The sequence below is a fragment of the Cryptomeria japonica genome, chromosome 1 (genome assembly GCF_030272615.1).
Source record: "Cryptomeria japonica chromosome 1, Sugi_1.0, whole genome shotgun sequence".
NCBI lineage: Eukaryota > Viridiplantae > Streptophyta > Pinopsida > Cupressales > Cupressaceae > Cryptomeria > Cryptomeria japonica.
Window position 1 is genome coordinate 428,216,594 of NC_081405.1, and position 23,905 is coordinate 428,240,498.

Below are 23,905 nucleotides of genomic sequence, written 5' to 3' on the forward strand. Positions count from 1 at the left end.
ATGACTCGTGGCATTTTGGAATAGCGAGGTACTCTAAAACACCACTGCATACTAAAAAATAGTCGCTTCCTTCAACGGCCCTTGCCTAAATTGGATAGAAAACGAGCCATAGAATAGTTGTGCCACTGCTAGGACGAGAATCAATGATGCCAGAGAATAGAGGCGTCCTTGCCTAGACGGGAATCAACAGTACAAGAGAATATATGTGCCCATGTTTGGACAAGAACAAATGCTAGAAGAATGATTGAATAATTAATATTATAAGATAACTTTAAATTTTCAACTATTAAATACTTATCAAACTATATATTAATAGTATATAATAAAGTTATAAATTTAAAATAATATTAAAAATTGTAAATTGTAAATTAAAAACTTGTATATTAATACATTATTAAATATAAATATATTTATTTTTTATTTACAATGTATGTATTTAATTTTCAATATATAATTAATATATTTAATTTTTAATGTATATATACAATATATTTTTAATTTATAATGAATGTGCTGGAGCAGAGGAAGATTTTCCTTACAGGATCAGAAGACAGGGTGATTTGGTGTGGAGCTTGGGATGGAAACTACTCAGTCAAACTAGGTTATCAATTTTTGGAAGGCAAGGAGGAGATTCCCTCAAGGTTCTGGGATTTATTTTGGAGTAAAGAGTGCCTTCCGAAAGCGGGTGCCTTTGCATGGTTAGCGGTTAAAGGCAGAATTCTAACAAGGGAGAGAAGGAAACAGCTTGGTTTTATGGGCCCTTCCAAATGTGTAATGTGTAGTAAGTCGGAGGAGTCACTAGATCATTTATTATTGAGGTGTGAGGTAGCAACGAGGTGTTGGGCAGATCTTCAAGAGAAACTAAATTGGCAGGGTCCTCTTCAATCCACCCTCAAAGAGGTCTTTGAAAGTTGGCCAAGGCAGCCAAGCAAGTCGACTCTTTCAAGTGTGTGGTATATTAGCCCCTCTTTAGTCATTTGGGAGATTTGGAAAGAGCGTAACTGCAGAATTTTTCAGGATAAGGTTGAGGATGTTAGAAGATTACTGAACAGAATTAATAGGGCTATCGAAGAGGTTGTTGGTGCAGCAGCCTCCCAATCTATAACATTAACATCTCCCTTCACCTCAATGGACAGTAAAATACAGAGAGCTTGGTCGGGTATCAAAATCAGGCATGGCTCATGGGATAATAACAGGAGTAAAAATAAGGTCTTGGATGTGTGTTGGACCCCTCCTGACAAGGGTTGGTTCAAAGTGAATTTTGATGGGGTTGCACAAGCGTGTAGAAATGTGGCAGTTGCAGGTTTTGTTATTAGGAATAATTTTGGAGACTTAATTAAGTATGGAGCAAAAAGAATAAGGAGATGCACGAATAATGAGGCTGAAGTGCAAGCGGCACTACTAGCAATTAGATTGGCCAGAAACCAAGGTGTCTGAAATCTTCATTTGGAAGGGGACCCCTTGATCATAATTCAGGCCATCATGAATGGGGAAATCAAAGCTTGGCATCTACAAGGATTTATTGCTCTGATAACTGACGATTTAAAAAATTTTGACAATTTCAAAATAAGTCACATTCGAAGAGATGGTAACCAAACTGCTGATAGACTTTCTAAATGGGCTCTATCCTTTGAGCTGGAAGGCGAATTAAGAGTGGAAGATTTCCAAGGGAATTTTATATTGGATGATGTGATTGTGCAATGATCAATTATCAGTTGGTGGGTATGTGACGTTAAGCAAATGATGTCATCTTGCAGTGTAAAACGTGCGGCCCCCTCTTTTGTGAAAAAAGGCTATGATGTTTCCCATATGGGTTGGAAGGACGATCTGTTTTCGATTGGATTTGAAAGTTGGCATTCGCTGCGTTTAGAGGTGTCCCATCCTTTTAATGATGGTGAATGCATAGTTTTTTCTCGGACACCTCATTCCAAATCTTTCAAAAGGTTTGGTGAGCATGTTAAGATGGGTGGCTTTTGAAGTGAAATCTTCAAGGACGATGGGAAGTGCGATGGCATGATTTACAGGGTGGCATGTCAGATTAGTAATTGAAATTTGTGGATGGCATTTAAGAGGTGAAGTCCGCATGGTTCACAAAGTAAAGAGTGTTGTGGAGACATTCATGTGTAAAAACTGATTAGTGTGGAGGTTAACTAGCTGTGTGTTGGTTGTTTTTAAGAAATAAAAACATGGAAGCGAATTTTACAGTGAACACAAGAAAACACCAGAAGGGTTTCAAGGGACCTATCAATAAAGAAAGAATGTCAGGCCTGTTACGATTCAAGGAAGCTGAGGCTGTTAACGCGGCAATGGAGGTCGTGGGGCCTTATTTTATGGAGAATTCAATGCAGTGGAAAGTGAACTTGGATATAATATCCATGATCATCGCTTGGGGACTGGAAATTGGAGAAGACATAGAGATGGTTAAATGGGTTGTCACCTCCATTTTTGACGATGAGTTGCTAGATGGTTTGGACTCCATTTTGGAGTGGGTCATGCCTGGAGTAGGGCTGGATTACTCAGAAGGCTTTGCGGATGTAAAGGATGCTGATGAATTTGGCATAGTTCCTTTGTCAAGTGGTTTGGGAAGGTGGATAAGGAGGCATATGTGTTGGATAGGGTGCAGGCATGGGACAGACTCAAGAGGATAATTCTACGTCATGAGAGGGAAGAGAATGAGTTGACACAAGCATGGTCGAAGGATATTTCCAGAGGCAGGCATTCTAGGGTCAGGAGAAGGTGCGTGACTGGTGCAAGCTTCACAGACGGTGCTCGTTTTGTTTAGACTGTAGAGAAACTTTATAGTGTATAGATATTTTGAAAGTCTTTTAGTTATAGTTGTGTTTACAGTTTGTAGTTAAAAGTGTGGTTATCAGCTGGGTTATTTCTTTTTGCAAGATGATGTCTTAACTAGGTAGGTTTAACTGCCGGAGGCAAGGGTTTGATGTTTTCCCTAGCTTTAAGAAGCTAATTAGGCTTAACAAAGTAGGAAGGGTCTGGTTTTTAAGCATGGACCTTATTTTGCTTAGGAGCTGTGGGTTTTACAGTGATGAAGATTGTAAGGGCAATGTTCAAAGAAGGGTCGTTTTGTAGGCTGGAAAACCTGGATTAATATTTTATGTAATCCTTATTATATTATGATGCAATAAAATACAAAATATTACCAACCAAGAAAAAAAAAATTAAATTTAAAATTAATATATTTAATTTTTAATATATATTTATGATTTTTATATTTTTATTTTGTACAAACATACCCAAACGTAATCGATTTGGATTCCGATTCAGCAACATAGATTTTATATCCACAGCAACCATCCAGATTTGTCAGAAAATAGGGAAAATTATTCTCAAGAAAGATCCTCCGAAAACACACTGGATCAGAACTTGCATTATATTTTAAAATGTATACTAGCACCATGTGATTGCAAGATAAAATATCATTCAAGGTAAAAGCCAATCTCAAAAAAAGCTTGCCACACCGTCAAGTTGTGCATGCATAGATAATTAAAAAAGGGTAAAATTACATAATTGCACAAGACAAATTGTGCCTCCTTCCATAGGAACCCTTGTCAATAAAATTGTACCTGCCTAAAATCTTCTTTGCTTATACTAATAGCTACCCAAACTCACACTAGATCAAAAAAAGTATACAAGCACCGCATGATTGCTAGATAAAATATTGTTCAAGGTAAAAACCAACCCTCAAGAAAAGCTTGCCACACTATCAAGTTGTGCATCCCTGGATAATTAAAAAGGGGCAAAATTACATCTTGATCTATTATCACAAATACAAAATTTGCCTCCTCCTTCCACAAGAATCCTTCTCGATACAATTGTCTCATACCTGCCTAAGAAAATCTTCTATATTTGTACTATGATCTGTAGAATCTACAAAGAAAATTAAATCAAATTTCAAATCCTTACCAGTATGCTCTTTGCCATTAAGAAAAATAGCACCACCACAAAGTAAAGTCTACAGGTAAATAACATAAATTGGTTGGATGGTCATCAAAAGTAAATGGCTTTGGGTAAACTCTAACAACAGTCCATTTCCCCATGGTTCTATTACCTGTTGGGACAGACCTTGATGTAGCTCTGGTAAATACTAATAGATTTGTACAGAAAAGTACACATTTTATTAGATGAGGTCTATAGAATTGTTTATGATTACAACCAGGGTTAAAAAATCCTTTCAGAACCATCAATTCCCCAAACTACCAAAACCACCTACACTTAAAAACCTCAAATTAAGATTTCATTTGAACTTGATCTTATGTGCTAAATTTTGAATTGTAACACCCAACAGGGAAGAATGGTGAATATAATCCACCACAGTGCACTTTTCACCCTCTAGTCTCTTTCCCCAATGACATATTTGGAGCATGTAATGCCATCAACCTTGATTCACAATTCTAACCAACGTTGGATGAACCCAGGGACAACCCAATCATGTATATGTGTTAAGTATTGTAAACTTTCACAGGCATTTTTTATTTTGCAGAATTGCCCTATCTGCTTAGATTTTCTGAATTATCAATCAAACAGTAATAGAAGCATGTAATTCTTTTTTCCAAAATGCCAAACCAGGAAACAATGAATTGAACTTCAACAAAAATAAAAACTTACACAGAAAATACAAATGACTAAAGATTAACAGTTTTCCTCTTGATATATAGAATATTGGTAGTATGACCAGAATAGCAAAGGAATGCATCTCACCATTGCAAATGGTCTGATGTAGAGAAAGTGAGATATCAATAGTTCCATCCAGTGACAAGTAACAGAAGCAAGAGTATCAATGTCACCCAACATTATCCGTATCAACCTTTTCAGTCCACGCATTGTCTCATGGTGACCGCATTCATTCCAGAATGCACTACAATCCAATATTGCTACTTGGCCTCGCCACTTGTCCCAAGCCTGCAGAAGTCAAATTGGATTTAATTGTAACCATCTGCATTGCATGTAATCTATGCAACAGCAAATATGAGCTAAACCAGTTCCAACTAAAATCAATCACCTTCACAAAATCAGGCTTCAAATTAAAGCACTGGCCCAATCCAGAAGCAGGCAAACTTGGGCGCATACGTGGCATTTTTAATATAAGCACAGCAACTGCCTCCACCAATCCATTTTCCGTCTGTATAGATTATAACTGTAATCATCAGGAGTCCAATGTGCAGCAGATTTGAAATCTAAACATGTGTTTCATTCTTGGCTTCTAAGTTCATAAAAACATATACAATGAATGGTTTATATCGTTTCCAACATTGTCTCGTAATGACAATAATTTAAAAAGAGCACAAAAAGTTAATTCCTTTGGGCAGTAACCTGAAAAATAAAGGTACATGAAGAAGAAATTCAATGTGTCAATGTGTCTCTCCACTATAGACATTCATCAATCTAATAGCATCCAACTTAGTACAAGTTAGCTGCTGGAGATTTACCAATATCATTCTTAACATTATCCTTGTCCATACAGTCTACAACTGACAGCATTTTTCTTTTACAGAAGTTATGGTATGTCATATATACATTCAATAAATGTTTTCTTTTTTAGATGCTAATGCATACTGATTATGTAAGATTTGTAAGATTTCATTCTTCTTGTAGCTCACATTATGCACACAAATCTAAGACATAAAATGAGAGGCTCGTGCCTTAAGCAATGTTTAAAAAGGCAACCAAAGACAATACTATCATTTTGGACACAATCAAAAGCAAATGTAAGAAACATTTGGCAACTTGGTCCATTTTGCATGTTTGGAAGTATAAACCTTACAATATTCTTTGTAAAAAAGCATATAATACCCATGTGGAAGATGTAATGCTTAAAGCTAATATATGGAGCTGTTTTGATGAGGTGAAACATGATTTGAGTCCAATGCACTCTTGGCAACAACCCATGCACTGTACAACTTCTCAAGCTCTATATCAAATCAATCATAACATTCTATTGCTTATAGCTTATGTTATTATATAGCAGTGGGTGTATCGAATTCAGCTCAAAATGAACATTTTAGACATGCATTTAATCATTGGTAAACCCAAAATCAGAGTTTGAATGTAGATCCAATTTTATATCAATATGTATTTACAACCATTTTGACTTCCAGCAAGTAGAAAGGCAAAAGTCATCAAGACAATGCAAAGGAGGTAGGAAGACATGATTATTTGTAAATTCTGAATATGCACGATACTGCCACCATATAAGTTATAAAAGAAGCGAACACAACCGTACCAGCTAATGCTGTTTATGACCATCAAGATACGGACATTCAAGAAAAATAATATGATCAAGAAATTGACTTGGATATCCCAATTTGATGGTGTGTTATTAAAAAAGATATATAAAGCCAAAAATATGCAATCAGATCTCAAGATGCAGCAATTGATTAACATCCAGCAACCAAAGGAGATCAAAAACTGCAAGTTATGGTTGATTTTGTTGAACCTACAGCTAAGATATGTGAGAAACGATCTAAAGAATTTAACTGAGTATTGATTAAAGATGATACATCAGTTGCCTAATCCACACAGAAAATTCTTAAATAAGCAGTTTTATTACCAAGCTCTTACAACATGCAGACAGGTCAAAACATTGTAAGTAAAAGCCACTACTTGCAGATTGACATCACTGACAAAAACTAGCATCAGATGAAAATATCCTAGGCATTAATCTAGGTAACAATGAGACTTAAAACATACAAAACCAAACTGCAATTGGGACTTGAAAATTTAAGCAACCCTTTGGTCCTAGTCATTCAATGGTTTTGCAGGATATGTTTTTGATATCCTAAGAGAGTTTCCGATCAGTTTGTCACGTCCCACATGCAAGGTCTGGATCAAGTGATAGGAGAAGTCCCAAATAAATCCAAAACCTTGGCAGGATCAAAGGCCGAGCTATGTCCATAAGGAATTAATTGGGATAGAAAAATCCCAACTTAAGCATCGGTACCAGGAAGAGGCCAAACACCTTCAGGAAGAGCTGAATCCAAGCACTGAGTTGACCATTGTTGCAACATCAGCATCAGTAACTCCTGACCGGATGCATACTCCTACATCATTAGATGAATTATTTACTTCATTCATGATCCCAGCAAACCTTCTGAGGATACTGTAGGCAGAATTTGGGCACATGGTAAATTTTGCATATTATGGTTATGATATGTTTATATTCAAAGTATACCAGGTTAATATTGATGGTGTAATTAAAAAAGTTAATGTACAAAGCCATTTTGATCAGCTTTCAACAAGGGGTATGATTCCAATCATACCCCTCTTGACAACCTTTGAATTGTATGTATGGCGAAACCCAATCCAATCCATCACCATGTTCTATTGTTTACTTCTACAGCTATACATCTTTTTTCTAGTTTGCATACTCAAAATTGTATCTCTTGGCTGCAAAGAATGCTTTGGACGTAATGCATATGAAAAGCAGAGGAGAAAAAAGGAGATTTTATTAATATCTACAAATAACAATAAGTTAAAAGGGCATGATAAAGTACACTAAGAACTATGATAAAGGGATAATTACATGTAAGTAAGTCAAAAGGACACTAAGATGTAACTAAGCAATAAATAAGCATAATCATAAAGGGAAAACGTCAAATTGTGAAGCCTTGTTGTGACGTTTTCACACGTCGCCCCATTGCAAATGGGGACCCCCTTGTTTTTGCTTTTTAGGGTAGTGTTTTGGCGTCTTAGGGTTTTGTCTTTGATTTCTCACCTCTGCAAATGAGTCAAGTTTTTCAAAATTTGGAGTCGTCACCAAAATCAATGAGGAAAAGTGGTCAAATGGACGTTTTGATGCTATGGATGCACTCAAACAGGTCGAAGGAGTAAAAACGCAATTTCCTAGGGTCAATTCTAACAAATTCCTCTTTATAGGAAATTTTGCTTTTTTGCTTTTTTCTAAATTTAGAAAGTTTTGTTATCGACATTTTGGGGCCAATCCAGGAACCTTCTTTTTCGATCTGATTTTTTCTAAAAATAAAAAGTTGTTTTTTCTAAAAATAGAAAGTTGCTTTTTTTCTTTTTTGGGATCATAGGTGGTCATTGGGTCAAAAGAAATGTCAAGTCAGGAGAATTCATCCAAAATAAACCAGGTGTGGAATCACTTTCGAATCCAGAGGATAATTTCCAAGAGCTAATTAAAACTTGACTAAGTCTGGAACTTGGATCAAGAAAATGAAAAATCCCTTGTTCAAATCATGAAGAATGCCTATCCATGGAAGAATTTCTTGTTTCATGATGAAGTCCGCCTTGGAGACTAGGAAAATTCCTATCCTCGTACGGCGTACCAAATCTGCCCTCCCTATGGTGAAATTTCCAAAGCAACATGAAGTCCGCCTTGGGACATGAAAAAGTTCCTCATTAACACATGAAGTCCGCCATGGGACATGAAAAAGTTCCTCATCAACATGAAGTTCACTCCAACATCATCAAAAATTCCTTGCTCCAAGACCAAGTCAGCCCAAGACATAGGGTAGATTCCTTGGGAGCAAGCAAAGTCCGCCATGCTTGGGGAGGAAAATTCCTAATGGAACATGAACTCCGCCCTCCAAGATGGAAAATTTCCAAAGCAAGGTGAAGTCCGCCCATGGAGGATGAAAGAAAATATGGCTTAAGTGTTGGTAGATTGCAAGAAAGTGGTAAGTCGAGGTGAAGTTATCATGGAAATTTTCCTATCAAAATGCTAAGTCAGCCTTGTAAACCAAGAAATCTCCTTGGTCAAGTGTTCAATCAGCCTTGCAAATGAAGAAGATTCCTTGACTAGCTATGATGATCGCCTAAACAAGGGGGAAACTTCTTGATCAGCTATGAAGTCCGCCCAAGCCTTGTGGCGAAATTCCCAACCACATGTGAAGTCCACCCTTGCAAGCATTAGAATTCCAATCAAGGATGAAGTCCACCTAGGGAAGGGTGAAGTTTCCAAGTCAACATCAAGTCTGTCCAAGGTGACGAAGAGAAGATTTAGCTAAGTGTTTTGGCATGAAAAAATCCTATCCAAGTGCAAAGTCCACCCAAGATGAAGAGAAGGAGAAATTTGGCTAAGTATAGGTGGATTAAAACAAGTTAAAAATTAAAGCAAAAAGGTTGAAATCAACATGAAATTCTAAAATTTGAAATTTTGGCTAAGTGTCAAGGAAATTCCTCAAGCAAGAAGCAAATCCGTTCAAGAAAGATGAAGGAAAATTCACCCAAGTGTTGGTGGATTGAAAGAAAAGTGGAAATCAAGTGCCAAGTTTGCCCGAGGATAGTCAAAATTCCTTGTCCAAATGTTAATTCCGCCTTGGGAATAAGAAAAATTCTTTGACCCAACATCAAGTCCGCTCAAGCATATGCGATGCCTAAGTGTTGAAAAGGTTCAAGACTCTATTGAATTTGGCTAAATGTTGAAAAAGTCTAATAGTACAAATTTCCAAGACATCTTCCAAGAGAATTTCAAAATCAATTTCCACACTTGAAGACAAAGTTGAAAGTGAATCCTTAAGCAATTTGAAGGATTTCATCAAGATTCCCAGGTTTACTAAGGGTTGAAGGCAGATTTTCATTCAAAATTCCAAATTTCTTTCAGACTTTCAATTGGAGTTTCTAATTTTCTGGAATTCCAAGACAAATTTCACTTCAAATTCTTCAAGTTTTATTCAAAATCATCTTGCTTTTATATGCTTTTAGGGGAAAATGCTTCAATTTCCAAAATTTTACTGTCTAATTCCTGGAATTTCACAAATTAGATAAGATTTATCCTTTGAAAATTCCTTCCAACTTTGCACTCTAGGCTGGAAATCAACATCAAACCCCCTTATTGTTTTTAACTTGGAAAATTTCATTGATTTTCAGGTGGTAGATGTCAACTAAAGAAGGGATTTCTAGAAAGACACACACGAAGTTCAAAGTTGGAGTCCAAGATTGTGACGAAATGGAAGAGAGTTGGGGATACCAGTCTTGGCCATGTGGACCTCAGAGACTTCAAGGAAAGAAGAAGAAAAGAAGAAACAATCCAAGCAATCTAAGACAAGGACATGGACATAGAAAGCCAAAGTTCAGAGCAACTTCTTCAATTTTACAAATCCAATCCAAAAGCAGCATTTTAACAAGGCATCCTCATTTCCATCCATTGAGGATGGTTTTCGAAAACTGGAAACAGATTGGACAACCACTTTTGCCACATGTGAACATGTGAACATGGGGTGGATACTTTGCCAAGTGTCCCAATGGAAGAGCTCGGCCCCATAGTGACCAGGTTCATTGAATTTGCTGCCAAAGAAAAGGATAAGCGACACCCACTTCTAGAAGAAAGTTGGATTTGATGTTTGTGTTTTTCTCATTGGCCCACTTTGGATAACTATTGTAACCAACCCTAATTAGGATTTAGAGTTTTAATCTTGGATGTTGATCTTGGATCAATCTAGGTTGATGCTTTGTAATGGGGTGCTTATATAAAGCCTCCTCCTCTCATTTGTAAAGGGAGAGATTTCTAAGAAATTGTTATAGTGATACTTCTTAAGTGCCTAGACATTATTCATTATTCAATTGTTGGTGAATTTTGTCTACTTTTGCAAGTTAGCATGGTTTCTTGGCTCTCAATAGAATAGATTTCATTTTCAAGTTGATAGATTGAATGAAGGATTTGATAGAATTGCTTGATGTGGAATGGATGTGTTCATACTTTTGATAATTGAATGATTTTCAATTATTGTGAAAAGTTAGCTTGAACCAGTAAACGAAAACTTAACGTCTATTGCGATATTCATTGTTCAAAATGTTGGTGAATATCCGTGATATGAAAATCTTTTGAATTCCTTAGAAGATATCACCGTTCTTGTGTAGTTGTTGAATTTGGCGAAACAAGAATTGGTTTTGAATTTCACTTTTGCAATTTTTGTCTCCCGAGTTCATAGGATTAGCTTAGGGTTAGAATTATCTTCCTAAACCCTTCCTTTTGCCCTTTTTATCAAGTCTAAATAGAAGTAGCATTGAACAGGAACTTATTGCAAAATTATTTCAAAAAAGAGAAAGTTACAAGTGTCAGCAATCAACAGAATCCTTTGATTGATTCACTCCTTGAACAATTGTGTAAGTCCCTCTTGAGATTACCAACATATCACAACGAACCAACTGAGACTATCCGCATGAATCTGGAACCTTGAAGTCGTCTTTGTGATCACACGATCCATTTGTTTAGCAGATAGAAGATTTTGATCAAGAGAGAATAGGATATCTCTGAGTATTTTATTCTAAGTTGCATGTGCATAAAAAACACACCAACAAGCCCCCAATCCTAAGAGTTAAGTATAAAATTGTTAGGATTAGGTGACATTAACCTTGCAATCCTAAGTCATTTTCATTTGTCTCCATGTTCCTTGGAATGGGTTGGATGCCTAGAGGACATGAGAGGCTTAAATATTTAATATTTCTTATCCTATGACAAATTGTCATTGCATTCATAAAGATGGACACACTTTCAGTGACAATTACAAAGCATATTGAGCGAATATTCCATCTAGACGTCCACTTTCTAGGTAGGGAGCACCCAAACTTGCATGTTGACATGTCCTTTGCATGCTACCTAGAGTTGGGCACCCAAGTTTGCATGTTTTGGGTTTGACCCATCTAAGCCATCAAAGAGTAATGGAGCACCTGGAATTAACTAATTTTCATTGGTTATGGGTTAGGCACCCATGTGAAGGCCATGTGATGTTTAATTACAATTTACTATTTTTATGGGCTGTCCACTAAGGGAGGCATGAGTTTTCCAGGTGGTTTTTACTTGTTTTGGGATTCCACAATGGTTTTCCCTTTCACAAATCTCTATAGATTAGAGCCTTGAGATCATACTTTCACCTTGAGTCACCAATATCTAGATGTTGTTGGATTGCTCAAAGAATTACAGTGAAGATTGTTAGGCATGAAATAGAATAATACTTTTTGTTATCGTTAAAATAATACTTTGTCATGTAATGAACTGGCCAAATGGGGTTCTCGTAGGGGTAGTTGGCAGTTGCGGCGATTGGGATCTCCACCAACCACCAAGTAGTATATATATTGTTGTAAGGAATCCCAGCAATAGTATTGGTTGTACATCCATTTTGCTGATGAAATAAAAGATATATCATCCTGGCCTATGTGAATTCCGTATGTTCTGCAGATTACTTATAAATGTTATCTGGGTATTTCCACTCTGTTGCTTTGTAATTCAAACTGGCACCATAGGAAGCAAACATTTTGGTGCCATTGCCGATACAAATTTCGGAGATCAATATGGCAGCAGGCGGTAAACACTAATGGGCCGACCATTCGAGCAGCAGTTAATAGTTATTGAAAGTGATACACATGAAGAGGTCACCCAGGCGGAAGCGAAAGAGGATCAATTGATGGAGAGTTTGGTGGACCTGTGGGAGGTTTAGATCACCCAGTACGTGCAGAGGGAAGCTCGGGAAAGAGCGGTCCCTGAAGGCACGGTACGTGGCGAACTCACAGTCAACCCGACCGTATTTGATCTTCTCGGGAGTCTTTCAAGAATGTTGGCACGGAACCTAATTGAACTCCAAGACAGAAGGGAGGAAACTGATCGTGAATGTCGTCATGAAGAACGTAACCGTAGGGAAGAGGAAGAGAGGGATACGAGCAAACGTCGTACCCCTGGCAATTAATGCCCCTATGGCCAAATTTGGCCGACGGCATTCTAGTACCACCCGAGAGGTAGGGGAAGGATCGGTACGGAGATCCTTACATATCAGAGAACAAAGTGAACAGAGACAGTGGCTAAGGGAGATTGTTGAAGGCTCAGCAAGTCCAGAAAGGTGGTGTAAGAGTCAAAGTGTGAGTCGGAGCCATAGTCGGGAGAGGCAGAAACAGTATACGTGGAACCAGTTGGTAAAGGTTGCAAGGGACCTACCACTTCCAGACGTAGTAGAGGAGGATCTCGCCGACCAGGCCACACACTCGGCGTCGAGTGAAGAGTACGAAATCGAGTCTTAAAATAGCCCGTCACAACACTCCGAACGTGACAAAGAGATAGTACAAGACCTTGAGGGTGAGGTTGCTGAAAATTTTGAAACCAACCTGTATAGAATTGGGAATTTGTCTCTGGGGAAGCCCCAAAAATAGGAGGGTTGGAGAAGAAGACTCTAGGAAGGAGAGAATATAGAAATGAGAGTGACCAAGGTGCAGAAGACGCAAAAGGTGGACGCGTAAAGAGCTCGCGTGTGGCCGAGGGTGCGATACTGGAACACGTAGAGCAAAACAATCCAATCTAGTCGAACGCACACAGTACCTTCCAGGCTGTACACAATACCTTCCAAGCACACGGTACCTTCCAAATGAGAACAATGGCACACAATCAAAATACCCTGAAGAGACAAAAGCTTCCAAGATTCATGGGAGACAGGTCGGAGGACCCCATACGGCACATCAAAGCATGTATAACCATTTGGAGGCAAATGACCAAGACAACCAAAATTACTAGTTTAAGGCGTTTTCAATGACCCTTCGAGGGATTGCAATTGATTGGTATACAAATCTCGATGCCCAGCACAAAACAAGATGGAATGATCTGAAGAAGGCCTTCCAGGAGGAATTCAAACTCCTAAGGGATGACAACGAGATTGTGGCTGAAATCAACAATACCAAGCAAGGCAAAAGTGAAAGTGTGTGGGCTTACAATCGTCGGCTAAAGGAATTATTAAACAAGATGGAAAACCAACCAGCTGATGGGTTGAAGAAACGATGGTTCGTGGAAGGACTCGTATCGTCCCTCAGAAGGAAGATGAAGGTGGTTCCTCCACCATCATATGATGAAGCTTATAACAGAGCGATGGATATTGAGAGCGAGAATAAAACATCAAAAGGGAAGAGGAGGGCAAGTGATGATGATAGTACAGATGGAAGTAGCGATGGAGAGTCCAAAACCGTACAAGCCCTCCAAAAGGACATAATGCAAATGATGAAGGAATTGAAGGCTGACAAGGAGAATGGGAAAGAGGGTAAAGAACTCTGGTGCATTGACTGGAAGGTAGTAGGCCATACGAAGGGAACATGCTCAAGAAAATCTTTTTGTTACATCTGACAGGTGCTGGGACATTCCACTAAGGAATGTCCGTACAATCTAAGAATGCGGCGCACACAAGTGCTCTTTGCACAAGGGGACCAAGCTACACTACCAACTACACCACCTAAACCACCAGCAAACTCCGATGCTTCACCAGGTGGATACCACAATAATCGGTGAGGGAACAATCAGTCCAATAACAACACGTGGAGGAGTAAAATCCAATACAATGCAAAGGGGCGACCTATGATTTAATGTTGTAAATGTAAGTGTATCCCGATCCCCGTACAGAGAAGGAAAGACTCCGTGAAGCAAAAGCTGATGTTGAATAGGCGATGGCGGAAGAACGGAGGGCCTCATATAACGCCACCAGCACCCCACTTCGGTCAAAGTCCGAAAAAACTATAATCAAACAGATGTTGAAAGCTACCGTACCCGTGCAGGTATCTGACCTTCTGTAGACAATGCCACAATAGAAAATAGCTCTTACAATGTAGTCGATGATAACACCATCAACCAGGAACATAGTCAAATGGCAACAAAGCCATCTAACACGGACCTCGTGACGGCAAAGAACTACCTGGCACGTCCACCACAAACCCCATGTTGCTCACCGTAAGTATCGATCGAAAGTCGGCCGTAGTAGAAATGGAGATAATGGGACGGAAATCGACAAACACCATCGTCAATGGCGGCTCCGGAGAGAACGTGTTGTCGAAGGAGACATGGAGGGGTATGGGCAAACCAACTCTCTGGCCACCAACATTCCACCTTGTCGGTGTCGACCAGCAGCATGGTATCAAGCCCTTGGGAACACTCCTGGCACAAAAGGTTGTTGTCAGCACCCAACATTTTTTCCTTGACTTCGAGGTCATCCCACTGGAGAAAAAGGCCTACGATGCTCTCCTTGGGAGGGGTTGGCTAATCACGGCCAAGGCAAATCATAACTAGAAGAGAAATACACTCTCCATTGAGAATTAAGGCCACAAGTATGTGATCGACCTGTAGAATCAGGCAGTAAGCAAAGAATTGGCATCATCTAATTCTGACTCGAATGAGTCGCATAATTGGGAATGGGGTTCACAAGATGGAAGGGAAAAGATGGAACCTAACAACAAAGGGGCATTAGAGTTGGAGGGATGCTCGGAGGATGAAACTAGCTCTCTTAACGGGCTTTTCCATTGGCAAATGGAAGACTACGAAGTGTTTCACCCCGATTGTCACATGCTGCAGATCTGTGACATGGAGGAGTCAGGTGAAGGTACAGAGAGTACAACCTATCCTCCAGAGTACGAGGAGTATCATGAAGGCGTAGCCCGAGTGGATGATACACCTGCGCACCGGTTTGAACGAGACAAGGCCATAAAGTACGAGGAATCCAATGTGAAGAAAGTCAACCTGGGAAATGATGACGATCAGAAGGTGATACTTGTAAGGGATGACTGGAACCTCGTACTAAAAGCACCAACCTTCAGAATATTCTTAGAATACAAAGATGTCTTTGCATGGATGTACAAGGACTTGAAGGGAATACCCCTAGAGTTGTGCGTACATCGAATACCCCTCGTACCCGGTGCCCAACTCATACGGAGAAGGTCGTACAGAATGAACAAGAATTATGCCGCAAAGGTAAATGATGAGATTGAGAAAATGTTGGAAGCTAGCATTATCTTTAAGGTTGAAACCAGCGATTGGGTCTCATCGATCGTCATCTCTCTAAAGAAGGAAGCAAATCATATCAGAAAATGTGTGGACTTTCGATGCCTAAATGTCATAACCATCAAAGATCCCTTCCCAATCTCGTTCACGGACAGCATTTTGGAGGAAGTGGCGGGCCACGAGATATACTCGTTTCTGGATGGATTTTCCGGATATAACCAAATTAGCATTGCGGAGGAAGATAAGCTGAAAACCACATTCATAGTGGAGGACAAAGTATATGCATACAATTGGATGCCCTTCAGCCTATGTAATGCTCCAACCACCTTCCAGTGAATCATATTGCACATTTTTGACAAGATGTCTGTCGGAAGTTTCAAAGCATTCTTCGATGATTGGTCTATCTACAGTGATCAGGAAACCCACCTGAAGGCACTTGGAGAGTGCATGGAGAGGTATCGGCGGGCCCGACTAGCCCTCAATCCCAAGGTGTCGATTTATGGTACCACAAGGTAAGCTACTGGGCCACATTGTGTGCAAGGAAGGATTGAAAACGGATCCTGACAAGGTAGGGGTTCTTGTGAACATGGAAAGCCCAGTGGATGTCACAAGGGTGAAATCATTCCTTGGACATGTCGGTTATTATCGGAGGTTTATCAAAAGTTTCGCACAAGTATCCTGCCCTCTGGACAAGCTGACAAGGAGGGGTGAACCGTTCGAGTGGGGGCCGAAACAAGAAGAAGAGTTCAAGGGGCTAAAATCCCGATTGGTGAGTGCACCAATCCTAGCATACCATAATTGGGACAAAGAGTTCCACATTCACGTGGATGCCTCCAACTATGCCATCGATGCCACCCTGGCACAAGTAGGCGTACAGGGATTGGATCATCCCATTTTCTTTGCCAGTCAACTGCTCTCCAAGGCCAAACAAAACTACAACACGATGGAGAGGGAAGCACTTGGAATGGTGTACTCCGTACAGAAGTTTCGCCATTACCTCCTCGCAACACCATTCACCTTTTACGTGGACCATCAGGCCTTAATGTACTTGGTGAATAAGCCAATAATTCAGGGTCGGGTAAGTCGATGGTTGTTATTACTCCAGGAGGTCACCTTCACGATCATAGTACGGCCAAGGAAGAGCAAAACATTTCAGCTGATCAATGGCCTACTGTACAAGATGGGACCTGACCAAATCCTGCGGAGATGTGTGATGTAGGAGGAAATTCCTAGTGTACTGAAAGAAGCTCATGACGGGCTTGCCGAAGGCCACATGGGACCTGATGCCACCACACGGAAAGTACTATTGGCAAGACTATGGTGGCCAACCTTGCACACCAATGTGCGTGAGTGGGTTGTCGGATGTGATACATGCCAGCGTATGGGGAAACCACTTAAGCGGGATTTTATGCCTCTATTTCCCTCTTAGCCGCAGGAATTGTTTGAGAGGTGGGGATTGGATTTTGTCGGACCTTTGAAAGTGAGCAACATGCACAGGTGTCAGTACATTGTTGTAGCCACGGAGTACCTAACAAAGTGGGCGGAAGCCAGAGCTCTCCTGAACAATACCGCCATGAGTATGGCAAAGTTCTTGTACGAGCAAATTGTAACCAGGTTCGGAATTCCCATCCAAATCACAAGTGACCGTGGGGTCCACTTTGTCAACCAAGTCATTCGTACGATGATAGTGGAATTTAAAATTTTCCACAATTTGTCCAGTTCGTACTACCCTCGGGCAAATGGTCAGGCGGAAGCAACAAATAAAGTACTGGTATCAATCATTTATAAGTCATGTGAAGTGGAATAGGAGGACAGGGAGGAACGTCTTCCCGCAGTATTGTGGTCATACCATATGACATACAAGGCAACGACGGACACACCGTTCCAACTTATATACGACCAAGGGGTCATGGTGCCAACAAAGTACACCGTACCAAGTTTAGGAATTGCAGTAGACAACCGACTTGGGGACAAGGAGAGCCTGAATACCCATCTTATGAACCTCACACGATTGGATGAACATTGAATGATGGCACAATGGGTGACGGAGGCTGCCCAACACCGACGGAAGTATTGGCACCACAAACATCTTTGACGAACAAACTTTTGTCCTGACCAATTGGTTTTGAAGTATAACATTGCAACGAACTTCGACTCGAGAAATTCAAAGTTCGTTGGTTGGACCCTATAAAATCAAGGAGGTTGAGAAGAACGGAGCAGTAAAAATTTCAAACACCGGATGGCAGTCCTATCCGTGATCCTATAAACGGCTCTAAATTAAAACTCTATCAAGAACGTGATAAACCAGTGATAGCAATCAACATGTTGGGCTATGCAATTAAGGGAGACTAGACCACAGATAGGCACAAGGAAATAGAAGAAGATCCGGTGGTGGTTGTAGAGCCTTACAGACCAGACGAGGATTGGGCCAAACCAATCACCTTCATAGAAGAAAGATTGGTGTCGAAGCAGGTCGAAGGCATTGCAGTACCTCGGATCCATAAACACCTTATTAACACCTACTTTGGTGACCTAGCAATGTGGATAAGGCTTGGCGGACACTGGAAGAAGAGGACTCTGTATGAAGGACCTCATGAGGGATACATTGCCTACGATATTGATGAGGAAGTTGAGGCACAAGGAAGGAGGATGAGCAATTTGACCCAGAGGAAGAAATAGACTTGGAAGAATATGGTGCAACGCTTGGGCCATGTCTGAAGAGGGTACTGAAGGCAGAGTATTATTTTGTGGCGGCAGTCTATCCTAGTGAGCGGGAGGCGACACCCAACTCGCTCTATTGAGTAATCCCCGATCCTGCATGCCCACCCCAGGTTGATGGAAAAAAGGTAACTTGGTACCAACAATACGACGGAAGGTACATAGACGGAAGATACAAGGGCATGGGACCAACACCCCTACTGGACAAAAATTTTGACTTGGAATATGTAGGTACGTGTTGCCCAGAGGAATGCTATAGAAGGCCACCGTACATATGTGCTTGGCTACATGACTCTAAGATTAGAATGAGACCTGAGGAGGACCCCTTAGGGGTAAAACGGGGAATGGAAGACAGTGACAAGGGCGATGCAGACAAACCGAGGAAGAAACATAAGGAAGGGGTTGACTACCAGGCTAAAAGGAAGAAGGTGAAAGGAAAAGCGCGAAGGATCAAATTGCGCGTCGCAAGGAGGAAATCAAGTGCCCCTGGCAGAGAAGTGACACCCAAAAATGGTAGAAGGGACCCCAAAAAGAAAGCAAGGGAAGTCAAAAGTGGGAAACTATCAATGGACGTTAAAGGCCATTTACAGCGAAGTAAGCAGGCAAGAGAGGTATTTGATCATATTGATGATCTTTGCTATTATAAGTCATCAATAGTATTCATATTTAGTGCTATTGAGTTTCATGTTATATGAGTACCGGAAGAACACCTTTTGAGATTGTTAATAACAAACAATTAAACTTAGATTAATATGTAATGAAATAAGCATAATAATTATTCCACTATTATCTTAAGGCTACTTTTAAATTAGTTTAGATTATAGATCATTAACTAATAATAATATCATTAATTAACCTTTTATTATATTTTGATATTATGGCTAAGAATAAATTAACTTTTTAACCCTTTAATTTAGGAAGGCTTATCATATATTAACAAATTAACCTATATTGTTTCATACCATTGTTAATTTGTTAATATAGTTGATATAAGGTATTCGGAAAACATGGGATATAAAACTATAATAAATACCCTATAAATAACTAACATCATTCATAGTAATATAATAGGTTATACAAATTTAAACTAGGCATTCAATATTTTAAATAATATGGTTAATATAAACTAATTTAAAAGTAGCCTTAAGATAATAGTGGAATAATTATTATGCTTATTTCATTACATATTAATCTAAGTTTAATATGGTAATAAGCACTTACCCTTATATAACTAATAAGTTATAACATATGATACCCTTATTAATGTTAGGCAAATAATAGTGAACCAGAATTATAATAACTTATAAAGGGTAAACTAATTATATATTACCATATATTTAACATTTATAGTATTAATCTACTTACGCTAACTCCATATTGATGATTTAACTAAGTATCTTAAAATGGAAGGGTATCGTGTGGCAGAATAAATAAAATTAGGTGAATATTATTATGAGTGTAGATATAAATAGTAATTCAATTAGAACCCATAATTATTATCACAATAAATATGCTAAATATAATGATTGCCATATATATAGGTGTATAATGGTATTAATATATAATATAACCAAAGTAACCTAATAGAATTAATTAAGTTATACATAGCTATTCATAATTTAGGTAATCTATTGCTATTCATAACATATACTTGATATAAGATAAATATATTAGTATGTTAACCTGATTAATTATATATAAACTTATAAATTATTAATAAGGTATATATTTTTAACATTATTACAATATGCTGTGTATAAAAATACAGTTAATGGTTTACAAATATTACAAATTAAATTACCTAATATATAACAAAAATTACCATATCTCATTTAATCACTATTGTTTGATGACAAATAGAATGTATTTATACCAGTATATATTAAGTCTATATATTTAACAAATTAACTATTATACTATTAATTATTAGGTGATAGCTATAATATTAACATGCTAGTAACCTATTAACTATTAACTTATAATCTCATTCAGGACAAAACTTAACTATTCTTATATTGTAGGCCTATAAACCAATATTAGTTATATTTATAATATTAGCATGTATGCTTATATTAATACAATTATTAATTTATTATGTGACACTAAAATTCAATTGGGGTAATAATGATAGTTAAGATATGAACCAGTAATTATTGTCCTAATATTATTGGTTCATATCTTAACTTATTCATTATTGTAACTATGGGTTAACTATTATTGAACTTAGTATAATATAGTTATGTCCACTATTTGATAAACTTATAATCAATAAAATATTATTAAGTATCCCATAATGTTAACATGATAGGGTATTTAACTTATTATAGCCTATTAATAATTATAGTATGGATAATATATACTTATAATAACTATACATATAACTAAATTATTAAGGTATATTAGATGATATATAATTGATATAAGTTAACTCTAAGATATTAATTATGAAATAGGTTAATCTTAGAATAGTTCATTATAATAAGGAACATATATGTAATATATATTTAACTATTCCTTAAACTATATTTTTCAATAATTAATTAACTTAAAGATTGATACTTATTAATATTTTAATAGGTTAATTATGCGGATTAATAGTTCATTATAATAATGAGTACCGGCTATTATTAATAGTATGCGAAGAAGGCAAGGAACAACAAGAAATCGTGCGAAGCCGTATGATCATCAAAGACACCACCGTATGACCTCGTACGAATTGGGGAGAGCAACGAAAGCACATCCGTACGGAATCTGCAGCAAAAGGAATCACCATACAATTCTGTACGGAGCCAAGCAAGGCAAGGGTTTGTACAGACTTTGGAGGAGAGAAGCAGTCAAATGAACAAGTTCGTATGGAAAGTAGTAAGGAGTCAAACTGTACATAGCTGCCAGTTGCCAAGTTCCACAGTGATCTGTATGGAAGTGACAGCGGGAGTGAATTGTACAAGCAAAATTCGTACCAATACCTACACAAAGATTGATGGAGTCCATACGGAATTGAGAAAGGGTTTCGGTGAAGTCCGTACGGAATTTTTGAGAAAATACAGTGAAATCCGAACATTTGTACAAGAAATCGAAGGTGGCATCTGTACAAAAGGATTTCGTACCAAGCGTGAAGGACTGCGCAAAAGAATTGAACACATCTGTACGAGGTTGCAGGGAATCCGTATAGAAATAGATGAAGAGGGGAATTCGTACTGCATCTGTACGAAGGAAGAATCACATATTCTGTACAGTCAAACACAAAAAATTCCGTACAAGCTAGTAGGGGAAATTTTGCACGAAGAAGGAATTTCGTACGCACGAGAAGAGGACAACACGTGGCAGAATTTAGGTGATCCAAGACAGTTTCGGCCAGGAAATTGTACAATTGGTAGGACAACCGTGCAACTGCAGAGAATAATTTTTGTCGCTTATAAGTATGCCAAAAATCAGTTTTGGAAACCCTCAGGACAGGAGCAACGTAAAGTCAATACAGACAAGAACCGTGGCCATGCCCAGCAGTAGCAAAGGCAAGAAAGTTTGTGCACGAGTACAAAGGGATGAACTGGTGACTGTACATTCCCTAGCATGGGAAGGATTGAATGGGGTTGATTGCAGAACTTGGTGGGAAGAGACTAACGACTCCAATGTCATCAAGACGAACCTGAAGAGAGTAGGAGTCGACAAAATTTTGTTTACAAACACACGCACAGGACCATGGTGAAGTACGGTGGCTGCTACATTACTATCTCCTCCGCCATGGAGTTCGCCAGGGTGCTTGGGATTCCCAATGAGGGGAGCCCAATGACCAAGAGAAAAATGTCCATGGAGCAAAAACAACAATTGGTCCGTCTAGTTTGTCGTGGCGATTTGACAAGAGGAACAAGATAGCATCTGGAAGTCAGGAAGTAGCCATGGAGTGAAGAGGATGTTTTTGGCCAATTCAGAATGGCGTTGCATTATGGACATCATTAAGAGCAAGCTGACAAGGGCAAGTCGAGGGTCGGATATCGTCGTTTGGATGTTGTATTTAATGAACGGATTACGGAATGGTACAATTTACAATTGGTCGTCCTTCCTGTCCGAGCGAATTCAAGAATGTTTGGGGACAAGGGCAAGTCGAGGGTCAAATATCGTCGTCTGGATGTTGTATTTAATGAACGGATTACGGAATGGTACAATTTACAATTGGTCGTCTTTCCTGCCCGAGCGAATTCAAGAATGTTTGGGGTTACAGCACAAGGTGTTTTACATGTCCCATCATGCCATCGCCATGTTCTTGGAAGCCATATGTACTGGCATGCCAGTAGCTAAGAGGGGCAATCTGCAACCACTTCCCAGAGTGGAGCCTTGTAACCCGCCTATTTTCTACTGGGCTCACTTGGACACCATGACGACTGGCAGGGAGCGTCTGAGAAAGAGAAGGCGGCAGGACGTAGCACAGTCTCCTAGTGTGGAAAGTGAGGCGAGTGAGGAGGCTCTAGAGGCGTCCTCATCCAAAGAGGAGAGCGTAGAAGAAGAGACTTTCCATATGGGCCCAACCACGATGCATGGAGAAGATGAAGTTGAGGTAATTGGAGAAACACCATTGGCGGAAGGTGTAGGGGAAAGCGCTCAGGAAGCAATGACAGAGGCTACCATTCCCACATCACCTGGCGGAGGCCAAGGCGGCCCATCGACAGACGAGATCCAACGCACAAGAAGGAGAGAGGTGACGGAGGAGATTCCCCAGCAGGTAATTGATGTGTTCGACGTTGACACATCATCGCCAACTAAAGTGACTCCTTGCCCAACCACAGCATTGGCACAGTTGAGCCCTACCGGAGGTACTGATCGCTAGGAGGAAACCATTGATTCATGGCTTCTAGAGACACTGGGTGTACGAGTGGAGAACTTACCAGAGCTTCCATCTCCACCTGGCGATACTGGCGGAGTCGCCGATGATAGGTTGGAACTGCCATTTGGCGAAATGGAGTTTGTAGGAGGGGATCCTCACCGGACTGAAGAGGGGGCATTGTAGGTACTTGACGAGCAAGCAAGTGGGGAGGAAACCTCCTCCCCTCAGAAAGAGGAATTTGTGCTTTGGTTGGGGAAGCCCAATCCGGAGGATCCGCTCGACACCATGCAGCAGTCTACATCCCAACTAGACAAAATGGCCAAATTTCTCAGTGATGTGGGGAACATTGTCAAGGATATTGAGGTTGGACAAGATCCCACAATCGCCAAAGTAGCGGAACGACTCTTATCCTTCATGAAGGAAGGCTATGAGGGAGAGTTCTTTCGTTGCTTCACAACCAAGGGATGGCCGAAGTCTGAGACTCCCAAAATGATTGATACATGGAGGGCCAACCTGGTAGTGACTGAACAGTATGGTGTGTGTGGCTTCTTGCACGAGATGGAGAATGCATCTCAGGATCTAGTCTTGAGTTACCATAGGATGGCCGTAGTTAAGAAGGAACCCCTAACCGTACAGCGAGATCATGCCTT

At 39.5% G+C, this 23,905-nt stretch overlaps 1 protein-coding gene across 3 annotated transcripts in view; it reads right to left on the reverse strand.

The window, feature by feature from the left end:
* LOC131065063 (nuclear pore complex protein NUP85) overlaps positions 1-23,905 on the reverse strand; it is a 169,476-nt gene that overhangs the window by 128,790 nt on the left and 16,781 nt on the right. For all 3 annotated transcript variants that reach the window (XM_057999480.2, XM_057999472.2, XM_057999467.2), the window contains 2 exons: positions 5,021-5,140; positions 4,720-4,920 (listed from right to left, as the gene is read on the reverse strand). In XM_057999480.2, coding sequence (XP_057855463.2) covers positions 4,720-4,920; positions 5,021-5,140 — 321 coding nt within the window. The remainder of the gene's footprint in view (positions 1-4,719; positions 4,921-5,020; positions 5,141-23,905) is intronic.